A 14,064-nucleotide genomic window follows, 5' to 3' on the forward strand; every position below is an offset into this window, starting at 1 on the left:
CACTCACCTGACGAGCACATGGTGTTTGCATTGTTATGTGTCCATTATGGTCAAATTCCAGTCTTGTTGCACAACTGGCACTACTGTGGCGTGTTAAAATTGTCAAGTCACCAAGGGCACACAAAGAGTTCAGTGCTTCTCCACGAAACCCAAAGGTTTCAACAAAACTTAATTCTGAGTAATCCATTAGTTTAGAGGTATGGTGTTTCAGGGCTGCAAAAAAACAGAGCTCACACTCAGATTTCAGATATAAGAATGATACAAATTCATTCATAACAGATGTAATACATTATGGAATCTTCTTATCCCAAATTAGTCATGGCTATTTTCGTCCACATTTCAGAACACAAAACACACGCGCACGCGGATGCACACATTACAACCAGAACTACAACCCAAATCAAAGAGGAAAAAACTCATGCTAGGAAAAGTGTTGCAGTGTTAAAGAAAAGAATTTAATAGTTACAGACATAACTTGGCTAGATCAGAAGATTGATATTATTGAAACACTCGTCTATTTCAAGCATCTTTCCATAAAGCACTTTAATACTTTCCGACTGCACAAATTTGATAAAAAAATGTGGTCACCACAGGAGAATGCTCAGTGTGTAGCCTGGTTCAGAGAGACTAGGTCTTATACCCAAGTGCAAAAGTGCAGCCAACTATTTTGCTTTCTAGAATTCGAATAAATGAACAGGTGTCAACATGAGTATCTTAGAAGTAGATATCCTCCTTGCAGCAAAGAAGTTTAAATCTCATAATAAAGGCAAGTCTTTTGACCCAAATAATATCTTAATTATATTCCTTTCAGAGTATGCTGATACAATAGCCTCATACTTCGCAAACATATACAACCACTCACTCGATGAAAGATCTGTACCAAAAGAATGGAAAGTTACACAGGTCATACCAATACTCAAGAAAGGAAACAAAAAGTAATTAAATGAACAACACCCCCATATCACTGACAGCGATTTGCAGTAGGATTCTGAAATGTATACTGTGTTCAGACTTTATGAAATACCTCAAAGAAAAAAGTCGATTGACACACAGTCAGCACGAATTCAGAAAATATTGTTCTTGTGAAACACAACTAGCTGTTTATTGACACAATGTAACGAGTGCTATCAACAGGTGATTTCAAAGTGATACCACATTTCTAGGTTTCCAGAAGGCTTTGAACTCTGTCCCTCACAGAGTGTCCTAACAAAATTGGTGCTTTTGAAGTATTGCTTCAATTGTGCAACTGGATTCGTTATTTCCTGCCAGAAAAGATCACACTATGTAGCAACGGATGGAAAATCATATATCAAAACAGATGTGATATCTGACATTCCCCAAGGAAGTGTTATAGGCATTCTGCTGTTCATAATCTGTGTAAATTATTTAGAAGACAATCTGAGCAGCCCTCTTAGGTTGTTTGCAGTGATGTTGCCATTTACCAGCTAGAAAGCTATCAAAAGATCAAAACCAATGGCAAAACGATTTAGACACTATGTCTGTATGGTGTGAAATGTGGCAATTGTCTCTGAACAAAGAAAAGTGTGAGGTCATCCACAAGAGAAAGAAAAGAACTCCTTTAAATTTCAGTTCCATGATAAATCACCAAATCTAAAGGCTGTCAATCCAACTAAATGTCTAGGAATTACAATTATGAACAACTTAAATTGTAACACTGACACAGATATTATTGTGGGAGAAAGCAAATCAAAGACTGTGTTTTATGGGTAGAACACTTAGAAGTTGCAACAGATCTACTAAAGAGACTGCCAAAACAATTTTTGTCCATCCTCTGCTGGAGTATTGCTGTGCTGTATATGGTCCTTGCCAGATAGGACTGATGCCGGACAGTGAAAAAGTCAAAAGGAGGGCAGCTCATTCTGCATTATTGAGAAATAGGAGATAGCATTTCAGATATGATAAGCGAGTTGGGAGGCAATTAGTACAACAGCAGCATTTTCTGTTGCAACCAGAACATTTCATGAAATTTCAGTCACTTTCTCCTCCGAATGCAAAAATATTTTGTCACCAACTGACAAAGGGAGAAATTATCATTGTAAAAAAATAAATCAGAGCTTGTACAGAAAGATTTAAGTGTACATTTTTCCGATGGGCTGTTAGAAATAGTCTGAAGGTCAGAAATAGTTTGAAGGTGCCAGGCACTGTGAATTGCAGAGAAGCCATGTAGAAGTAGATGTAAATGTAACAGCATTTATGGAAACAGGATGTGTTCTCCATAAACAGGGCATGGATCATCCACCTGTTTCAAATGCCATCATGGACAAGATAGAGCAGGTATTTATAAAGAGTGCAATAAAATCAGTGTGTATGGCAGCCATAGAGTTGGGAATGCCATGAGAAACAGTGTAGAAAATCTTGCTTAAGAAGTTACAATCTTAATGCCTACAAGGTGCAATTGCTTCAAGTACTAAAGCTGATGGGCAAGCCTCATCATGAACAGTTTGCAGTGGATATGCTAGCAATATGGATGCAAACAACAACTATTTGTAATGATATGTTTCTCTTAAAAGTCAGTTTTTCATGTGTATGGCAAACTGAACCATCAGAACATTCATATTTAGGGATCAGTGTGTCTTCATGTTACATCCCTGAAAAGGAAAGAGAGAGTCCCAGAGACAGTGTGTACTGTGGACTTGTACACAACTGTACTATTGGTTTATCTATTTCTGGATAGGTGGACTGGATGAGATCCTCTGATGAAGTGGTCACCATACTTCTTTCTAGAGGGTTTTGTAAAGGATAACATGTACTGAATCTAAACTACAGACCTACAGCATTTGAAAACATTTAAAATGCCTCTGAACATGTTTCCACAGAATTTGTGAAGCATATATGGAGAGAAATTGAATACTGACTAGACATTACCATGCCACTTTGGTTGCACACACTGACATGTACAAATAAGGAAATAAAACATTATGAGTTATCTTGTCACATGTCAAAAACCAGCTGTTATTATCTAGTACAGCTTTAAAGTTATTAAATACTCAAAATTTAAAGATAAGTTATGGATACCCTGTGTGCTTTTCTCAGTGTAACTAGGTAAGACAACAATGAAAAGCAGGAACACTGCCCTTCATCCTCCTCACATGTTGGGGAGAGGTAGATAATGAGAAGGGTTCTAGAATGTTTGAGATCTTCCAGCCAAAGAAGTTTCAGAAATCAGTCAATAAGCAATAAAATTACTAACATGTAACCTCTCAGGCAAAATATGTCAGCACTAAAGAGCAGCAAGGAATATACGAGGGGAAGTCAAAAAGTACTGGTACTTTTAAGAAAAGAAATATTTATTTTAATGATGGAAAACTGAAACATACATTATTTTTCTACATAATCCCACTGCACTTCAAAACACTTTGTCCAACATTTCACAAGTTTTTTTGATTCTGTTGGGAAAAAAGTTTTTTGGTTGCTCTGTAACCAATTTGTCTACACATCAATGACTTCTGAATTGGTTGCAAATCATCTTCCCCTGAGTGCTTCCTTCAATGGTCTACACATATGGAAATCACTTGGAGCCAGGTCTCAACTGTGTGGTGGGTGTACCAGTGATTCAAATCCCAACTCCTTTATTGTTTTGGCCACCATTTGCTGAATGTTGCCAAGCATTATCTTGCTGCAGGATGACACCTTTTCACGGTTTTCTGCAATTTGGATATGACTGCAGGCTTCTCTTTAGTACACAACGCATCACAATAGTTCTCACTGTTCACATCTTGGGCTGAAATGAACAGCTACCACATCTTCCGTATCCCAGAATAGTGTTAGCGTAATGCATAGCACAGCTGCTGGTTGACCTTTTAATGTCTTAACTTCTGCTGATGATAGGTGTTTCCAAACCATGCTCACAGCCTTACTTTCCAGTTCGTGATGGCGCACCATGTTTCATCTACAGCAACAATTAGTTGTAAAAAATCCATCTCCTTCCAGATGATAATGGACCAAATGTTTATGAGAGATATCCATCCTTTGCGCCCTACACTGTGCCGACAATTCTTTCAGTACCCCTCTTTCACGCACTTCCCAAAAACCATGACTGATATGTGAAGTACTGGCAATTTTGTCACTGTGATTCATCCCTTCAACATACTTCCAATGACTTCCAAATTGTCCCAAGCTGGCCTGCCCAATCTTTCCTCATCACATAGAGAAGTTCTTCTCTGTTTGAAGCACTCTTCCATTTGCAGATCTTGCTTCATGATAAACAGCTGTCATCATACTGCACCCGCATTTGATGAATAATTTCCACAGTTTTAACACTTTCCGCAACCAAAAAGCGAATGGTTACCCTCATTTCCTCCTTGGTGCAGATCAACAATGGAACTGCCATGTTTCACGGTCTGCAAGAATACAATGACTGACGCAGGACTAAGAGTGACACATTATATAGAATTATTGCAGACAACAATACTTCAACCCCGGATTCTAGCAGTGTTACAAAGACCTGTGGTGAGAAATTGCAAAATTGTGTCTACTTTCTGGCTTTCCCTTGTAAATCAGGGTGAGGACATCATCCTCACAGGCATGCGAAATACCATCAGACTTATCCGCAGCATGCATACATGCATAGGTTACAGAGTTTATCAGTACTCTTAAATGAACTATACTACAATTGGGAAGATTTCTATATCCACTGCAATAAGCATTGCGTTTATGTTTTACCAAATAACGCAATGAAAGACCTGAAGCCATTAGCACAACATCATCTGTTCCTGCACTGCACAAGAATTTCACAAAATGAAGATCTATTAGGCAATGACAGGCACAGAGGTGAAACTTGTTGTTATCCTAATACCTATATGAGAAACATGAGCCCTTCATACCATGAAGTCTTAAGTTTTGAGGGGGTCCTCAAAATCAACACAGTGATGAGCTCTAATGTTTCTCTACATAAATAATCACAATATTTTAGCACTGTTCAATTTCACGTTGTAACTAATGTGAAGTTCTTATTTTAGCACTGTTCAATTTCACGTTGTAACTAATGTGAAGTTCTTATTTCAACACTGTTTAAGAACCTCCTATTCTGAAATAAAAAACTACAACATATTGGTACTATGAGCGAGTGTTCTCATAATATCACAAATGATGATGCAACTGAAATAACAGTGTCCATAATTCTGGCTAAATGAGTTAAGTCTAGGTGAAACCTCTGTACTTCTCTGCAAGAATTGGACAAAAACCGTGATTTTGCTTTACCGAACACACGCGTGACAGAGGGGAGTGCAGGCTACAGATGATGTGCACAAGTCCAAGCAGTCTCATTTTAACTCAGGTCCAATCAGAAGCTAATTGTTTAACAGTTTAAACAGCTACTAAACACAAGATACAGACACTCACTATGGCAACTGGAACAGAATTTAGAAAGAAACTGTATGAAACCTTACAAAAAGTTCATCTTCAAATGAGAACCAATTGCTAGCACCAACTTATACATTTCAACATTAGGTCAGCTCCTGATCCTGTAATATTTAAATTACACACAACCACCTACTGACAAAAACACACCAAGGGATGTGACATTCTTCCATAAAATTTTCGTACAGTTTTCTGCAAAATTGGTGGTCCACACTTGTAGAAGGTATAATGCCGTTACAGAGGTTTGTTAAGAGCGATGCATCATAGGATGGCAATATGCTTATCTACATTTCATACCATTGCAGGAAGGATAATGCTGCGGCAGCTGCCAGTTCTGGAACAATGATGACACAGACAGCGATGTGACACTGGATGTGAAGGGACATCACACAATTTATGTATGCACACAATTATGATCACTTGGTGGAAGAAGAATTGTGACCCGAGACCAGCTCTCACAGAAAATGGTAAGTTTGAACTTCAGTGTCATTTGGAAGGGAAGAACATTAGTGTTTAAACATCCCATAAATGACAAGCTCATCACACAACAGAGCACAAGCTCAGATCAAAAAGTAATTGGGAAGGAAACTGACCACAGCATTGCCAGAGGAACCATTCCAGCATCAGCATTTAGACATTCAAAGAAACTGCAGAAAGCCTGGATCCGAGTAGCCACACAAGGATTTGAGTATTGCTCCTGTTGAATATATTTGAGTGCCTCAACCTATGTGCCACCCTGTTTAGGAGAAGTGTGACATACTGCTCATATGAACAGCAGACAATGAAGGAGATAAACCAGCAGTCATGCAAACTACAATTAACAAACCACTGCAGCATCAGAATCGAACTGAGTGAATTAAGAACCTAACATTTCCAGTTACATTCTATAGTACATGAAGTCATCTACGTGGTATGACACTTGACACAATCCTCATTACTTGGCTCTTTGTGCACAAAAGATGGACTTAACAATTGAGGTACTTTGCTTTTAGTACACAAAGTGGAGCTTTGTTATGTTTGCACATTCTTTGTGAAACAATTAATGTCTGTAAATGCTAAAAACATTCATGGAGCCTATTGTTCCAGCAAGAGATGTTATGCTGGAAGCAATTAAAATACAATAGAGCAAATCATATTTTGGACTATTGTACCTATGGCTTGATTATGTTATGGCATCATGGAAAAGCTTGAGCAGCCCCAAGAATCTAATTAAACCTACTAGTTTCCTTCCTCTGAACAAACTTAAAGGAAATGGTACAAAGCCTACAATAGGCACAGCACCACTTCGATTTTCCTACAGTGCTATAGATATCCGTATTGTCCTGAGCCACTGACCTCTCATTGCTGTGAATGAGTTACTTTAATATCTAGGCGAATAAAAAAGTTTCACATATGAAACATACATCAATGTGCCTCACTGTGTGCTATCATTTGCAAAAAAAACTTGTTTCAATATCTTGAATAGTTTATGAGGTACGATGATTGTTATGATCCCATGATTCAAAACGTGCAAGGGCATGAATAGGCACATTGCGCGTCACCATCCATCAAATATAAAACTCGATACATTGAGAACAAAACAAGCTATAGTTCTGCTCTCAATTTTAAATGAAATTCTGATATCTTACCTACACTTCATTCCCTGCAACACCTGAGCTAAAATCAACCATACGTTAAGTTTAAGCAAGGTGTTTCTATGCCTGCAAACTTTTTAAAATTGTGTGCAATGTTTTACTCAATCTGATGCAGCACAGCACATATGATGGATAACATAAAGTAATTCAGTTCTTTATCGAGTGAAGCTATCAGACTGTAAGATGTTCAAAAACCACATTTTTTCACCAAACAGTTAGAGAAAGATCGAGTGGTAACTATTTCATATCATCAGTGCAGGCACCAGCATTTGCCATGCAGTACAGCCATAACAAAAGCCTCCATCAGCACGGAATGCAGAGAACATGTCTGTGGCACAGGAAATGTTAAACTACCATTTAAAATCAGCTAAATCTGTATATTCATTTTATACTTCCTTGGGTGGCAAAGGCCAATTATGTTTTAGGGTACAATTTTACATTCCTTTTTTTTGGGGGGGGGGGGTCTCCTGTCTTTGTGCCATTTTCCTTTTCAATACTGACATTTTCATACTGGTACTGAACGTATAAAACATCTGGAACTCTGAGAAAAACATACAGAGACTGGCAAGTACTTGCAGCAAGATGAAAGAACCTGTTCTCACTAACTTGCGGAAACTATTTCTGCAACTTGACAAAACCTATGGAAGTTGACTTCTTAGGAGTGATGTACAGCAAAGAACTTGCAGAGGTAGCTTCTGTTAATGAATTGTGAAAGTTTATTTGCTAGTGTACATACACCATAAGGCAAATTAATTGGCAATGCAACAGTTTTCCTTAACTTATTCGAAATTTTTTACTACTTGTTGGTATGAAGACTATGGCCACAGACAGGTTTGTAGTGTGGTTCAAAGTTTAGATTAGTTTGAAATGTGACAGTCTGATTGTGAGCTGTCAAAGCCAACAAATATAATACTATGAAAAATAGCTCAAATACTTTTACCTTAGTCTAATCTTATCTTCACAGTCATGCAAAGTACTTGTGGGGGTTGTAGTATATTCCTAGATTCCTCACCTAAAGTTAGCTCTTGAAATGTTGTAAGTACACTTTCCCAGAATAGTTTGAGACCATCTCCAAGCACATGTAATTTCAATTCTTTTCAGCACCTCCACAATGCTCTTTTGTGGGTCAAACAAACCTGTGACCATTTATGATACCCAGCTCTGTTGGTATATTTGGTATGGGCCCTACGTACTTCAGATATATTCAATGAGGTGTAACCGCATGTGTTTTGCAAACAATCTCCATTGTTAACTGACTGCATTTTCCTAGAAACCTACCAATGAACTGAGGTCTGTCACCTACTTTGCCTAAGATTGAGACTATATTAATGTTCAGTTTCATATTCCTGTGAATTGTTCCACACAGTTATTTATATGAATTGACCAATTCCATTATTGACATTTTGATATTTTAATCACAGAATACTACATTTGTTTTAAAATTTTGTGATGAGAACAATACTGCTACATCTCTGTGACCCAGCAGAAATGTCGGTACCCTGACATGTCCTCTATCAATAACTCTTCCAGTTGCTGGTGAAAGGCACCAGCCAAGTCCCATGCTGATGTCTAGCCACAGGAATGGCCCAGCTACCAGGCTGCAAGACTCTTCAAATCATGCTGTGCTTAAGTCTTTACCTCACTTACACCATACTTCCATGAACTGGCTGTTTATTGCATTTCAACTAGACTACATTTTGAACTGCTGTTCTACACGTTATTGACAAATCTGCTAGACCTCGGATTATCCGGATTGTTCTCTTGGTGTGTCCTACAATTTACTATGACCTGGTGTGGACAGAAATTGTAAATTATCAAGTCATTGCCATGTGTCCATATTTTCTGTGTAATAAAGTGTGTTGAATGGTAGTAGATGTAATAATGGTGATGAGGACCCTTAACTTCGTGTGCATGTGAGGACAACAGACCAAGCTAAGTGACCATGGATTCAGAATTCATAAAATTGTAACAGCAACAGCTGCAACTTCAAATGCAACAGCAGATACAAGAAGCAGAACTACAAAAGCAACAGCTGCAACATCAAATGCAGCACCAGCAGAAGACAAAAAATTCTTTAACAGTAGCAACAATTTACACCACATCAACTCACCAACTAGAACAGTGTCTGCTGCCACCATTTGCACAATTTCATTCAGAAGACAATTACTATGACTTATACCACAAGTGTCAGCAGAGTAGCATAACCAATGTCACTTTTCTGCTTTCTCCTCACCCCCAAATGTTATTTCTTCTTCAGAAATTATGTCCTCAAAATTAAACTGAGTAGTTTTGGTTTGCCTAAATCCATCATTCTCTCTGCAAGCATTACAAGCAGCAAACAAAAGTTGTAGCAGCTAGGCTCATATGTTTTCTTTGCCATAAGCAGTAACAAAGCAAAACAAGGATAATGGAATCTAGTTGAATTAAGTCGGGTGATGCTGAGGGTATTAGATTAGGAAATGAGACGCTTAAAGTAGTCAAGGAGTTTTGCTACTTGGGGAGCAAAATAACTGATGATGGTCGAAGTAGAGACGATATACAATGTAGACTGGCAATGGCAAGGAAAGCATTTCTGAAGAAGAGAAATTTGTTAACATCGAGTATTGATTTAAGTGTCAGGAAGTCGTTTCTGAGAGTATTTGTATGGAGTGTAACCATGTATGGAAGTGAAACATGGACGATAAATAGTTTGTACAAGAAGAGAATAGAAGCTTTCGAAATGTGGTGCTATAGAAGAATGCTGAAGATTAGATGAGTAGATCACATAACTGATGAGGAAGTATTGAATAAGATTGGGGAGAAGAGAAGGTTGTGGCACAACTTGACCAGAAGAAGGGATCGGTTGGTAGGACATGTTCTGAGGCATCAAGGGATCACCAATTTAGTATTGGAGGGCAGCATGGAGGGTAAAAATCGTAGAGGGAGACCAAGAGATGAATACACTAAACAGATACAGAAGGATGTAGGTTGCAGTAGGTACTGGGAGATGAAGAATCTTGCACAGGATAAAGTAGCATGGAGAGCTGCATCAAACCAGTCTCAGGACTGAAGACCACAACAACAAGCAGTAACATTAGTCATATCCAGCATGGGCAGCTGATGTCAAAGGGCTGACTTGTAAGCATCAGTTTTTGTTAAAAATGAAAATGCCAAACAATCCTACACTGAATTATTGGTGCGTAGTGTCATAATTCTGTATGCATGTGAAAAAATAGTTTGTGCACAGACACTGAAATTAAGAAATCTTACTCTCGAAGGAGTGTTAACAACAGCAAAAACTGTTGAAAGCTCAAGTGCAGCACAGTACCAAGTTGACAAAAGCAGCATTATCCCCTGTAAAAACCATTTAAAATATTTAACACAGTGCAGCTTAATTCTGATTTAGGGACAAAGCCCAAACAAGCCCACAGCAGCACATATTTGACCCGCAATCTCACTGCAGTCCCTCTACACCCACCCTCACAATACCAATGACAGGAAGCAGTGTCAGGGTGCTCGGATTGTTTTGCTATATGTATCCACACTCAGAGTCCTAGTAGGGAAATGTGCCATGTACAGTGATGTAAAGGGCATGTGGCAGAAGTTTGCGAAGGTGGCACTGCAATGCAATGACAAAACCACAGCAGCATGAACACATTACAGCTGAACCCTTTCACAGAGCAACCACAAAAGTTTTTTCTCCCACTAATGACCAACAACCAATCAATAAAATTTCTTGTTAATACCTGTTCGCATGTTTCTATTATGAATGAAGAAAACTATGCTCACACTGGTTCTTCGTCTCCTCAGCCAACATCACAAAGATTAAAATCCCACACCAAGCACCTCTCAATATTGCACAATACAGGCATAGTAACAGCATTGTACGAAGTCACCCATCCAATTGTTTTCTTAATTGTACCATCACATCAGGCACAAAGAACTTTTGCTTTTGGTTTTAAAATAGCAGTGGGCATCAACATTGTATCAGCAGTTGTTCCATCTGATGATCCTGACGTACACATTGAATTTTCAGACTTTTTTCCACCAGACTTATGGTGTGCAAATAATTATGTAGCTCACTTTCAGCTACAGTCTTCTGTAGTACCTCACTACTTTAGAGCTTGACCAGTGCCAGATGCATAGCGAGATGACCTCAAGTTCATATTACATTGCCTGGTGCAACAAGATGTCCTCACACCAGTCACATCTAATTAATGGGCAACACCACTGGCAATTTTACAAAAACCATATGGCTCACTAGATGTTTGTAGTGACTTTAAATTAATTATAATGGCACAATTATAGATTGATGTGTATCTCATTCAAAGGTCGTAAGAGCTCATATCAAGACTGTCAGATGGATAATACTTCTCAAAACTGATCTATCCAAAGCTTATTTACAATTGCCACTAAACAAACAGTCTCACCATTTCATGGTCATCAACATTCCACTTGAATTCTACAGAAACAATAAATCACTTTTCAGAATTGCTAGTGTGCCAGTAATTTTCTAACAATTTTTGGAGCAGTTGATATAAGACATTCCAAACCCAATCAATTATTTGGATGATGTATTAGTAAGAGGCATTACAAGATAGCAACATCTTGTGAATTTACATCTACTGTTCCAGACATTACAACAAAATGGAATAAAGTACAACCTAAACAGGTGTGAATTCTTTGAACAGCAAGAAGAGTAATTATGCCACTTATAGAGTTGTAAAGGATTTCAACCTACTCAGCAACATGTGGAAGCCAGAATAATAATAATAATAATAATAATAATAATAATAATGAGTTCTTTCAAAGTTAAAATGCCTTCAGTCTTTTCTCATCAAAATACAATAAATTATCATGCCAAAGTTATAGCAAGTGCTGTCCAGATCAGAAAACTCCTTAAGAATCCACACAAGAACAGTGAAAAATATGAATGGACGTATCAGTGCCAGGAGGCTTTTCACAAGCTAAAACATTATCTACAGTTTGTTCCTCGTCAGGTGACACATGTCCCCTCAAAATGCCTTATTTTGGCCACTGCTGTTTCGCAACATGGCATCAGAGCCATAGTTTTTTCACACAGTGATTATAGGCATGAACAACCCATTGCACACACATCCAAAATGACTACATTACCCCGGATCAATCGCTCATAGAAAAAAAAAAAAAAGCAGCGCACTAGCTATAATATTTGGTATCTGAAAATTCCATACATTTCTTTATGGCACAGTATTTTACCTCATAGCAGACCATAAGCCATTAATTTCCTTGTTCAATCCTAAGAACTGCCTTTCACAAAAACCACGCAACGCCTGCAACTCTGGGACGTCTTCCTCAGCAATTACAATTACTTAATTCATTGTCAGCCAAGAGCACAACATGCTAATGCAGATGCCCTTTCCAGACTATTATGGGACCAGATCCCACATTTGAATTTCAGGAAACACTGTGCTTTCAAATAGGTGGCATCTTAGAAAACTGCTTACAAGAGTTTTCTGTAACTGCATCTGTAATTGGGAAGAATACAGCTGAGGATCTTATCCTCAAACACATTATGAAATACATTTAATAAGTTTGTCCACTGCCCACCCCACTCTCTCCCAGAAATCTGTACAGACCTTTCCCTATAAGACATGATCCACAAGGTGCAAGGAGTACTGATGCTGAAATCAGATGACAACAGCTGCAAGGTGCTCATCCCACTGCCTCTGTGTCAGTGAGAAGTAAACATACTACACACTGACCACTGGGAGATAAGACACATGAGGACACTCATAAACTGGCATTCCTAAGGCCCAACAACAAGTAGGACATCGAGAGCACAGCTTGCTCTGTGAGAGCTGACATCGAGCCAGTCAGAAGCACCTCAAGGGTTCCAAACCTGGCCTAGGTTGCAGCAGCCTTGGCAGTGCCTCCATGTGGACATCACTGGCCCTTTCCTCAGAGATATGTGGCTCATTGTCACAGATTAATTTTCCAAGTTTCTTTACATAGTCTGAGTATCAAATCCCAAAGCAAGGGAGACAATAAGCACCTTGCAGAATATTTCTGACCTCAAGGGGGGGCCCAGAAACAATTTTTACCGACACTGGCCCTCAATTTTCATCCATTAGGTTTAAGGATATCTGCTCTTCGAACAGCATAATGCACCAGACAACAGTGGCAGTCCACCAAGCCTCCAATGGTGAAGCCAGATAGTTTGTCTACACCTTTAAGGTGCAGTTGCAGAAGATGCCATCAGTAACACGCAAGACCCCAAGGTCCTGACCCAGCTGTTGCTCTCCTACAGGACCACACTGACACAGGGATGAACTTGGGCAGAACTGATGCAAGGCCATTGACAGTGAACCCTCTGAGGCCTCCTGGGGCCTACAACACACTTACACCAGTCCAAACATTGCACATTGCCTGCTAGTAGAACACGCCAACAAGCTGCACCCACACTTAGCAGCTTCTACCTCAGGTCAACCACCACTATCCCCAGGGCCAGCTGAATACAACTTCAGACATCCATTAAAGCCACAGTCACAAGCTTAAGTGCTACTGGAGCTGATTCATTGTGAAATTGGACCCTTTCCCTCCTACAGCACTGCTCACTTCCAGCAGGGGCACAGAGACTGGATCAGCAGCTCCAGTCAACTCCAGCATTAGCACCATGCTCCCATCACAAGCAGAGGACACAGTGACACCAGACACAGATCAACAGCAAACCATTAGGTGGATCACCTATCCACATCTATCATCTCCTTTACGGTGGTAATGATTCCGACAGGGACACTTCCTGCCTTACACACCGATTACAGGGAGGCAGAGGTGTTACATCTCTGTCATCTGACAGCACCGTTGATACCCTACGATGTCTGCTATTAATGACTCATTCAGCTGACATCATATGGGTCTGTCTGTTGGCATCAAACCAGAGATAAAACATGGCTGCCAGGCGGCTTCAAGACACTGTTACACTAAAATCTCTACCTAGGTTACACCATTCTTTTGTGACTTGACTGTTTACTACATTCCAACTGGCCTACATTTTTGATTGCTGTTCTATAGATCGACAGATTTCTGTTCT

General features: G+C 39.2%; 1 protein-coding gene across 3 annotated transcripts in view; it reads right to left on the reverse strand.

Annotated features, from left to right (window-relative positions):
* The window catches only part of LOC124605473 (mismatch repair endonuclease PMS2), a 153,941-nt gene that overhangs the window by 130,936 nt on the left and 8,941 nt on the right, over positions 1-14,064 (reverse strand). For all 3 annotated transcript variants that reach the window (XR_006978649.1, XM_047137181.1, XM_047137180.1), the window contains exon 3: positions 8-213. Coding sequence is in view for 2 of the 3 variants with exons in the window: in XM_047137181.1 (XP_046993137.1) it covers positions 8-213 (206 nt within the window). In the remaining variant the exon portion in view is untranslated. The remainder of the gene's footprint in view (positions 1-7; positions 214-14,064) is intronic.

The sequence above is a fragment of the Schistocerca americana genome, chromosome 3 (genome assembly GCF_021461395.2).
Source record: "Schistocerca americana isolate TAMUIC-IGC-003095 chromosome 3, iqSchAmer2.1, whole genome shotgun sequence".
In the NCBI taxonomy this organism is placed as follows: domain Eukaryota; kingdom Metazoa; phylum Arthropoda; class Insecta; order Orthoptera; family Acrididae; genus Schistocerca; species Schistocerca americana.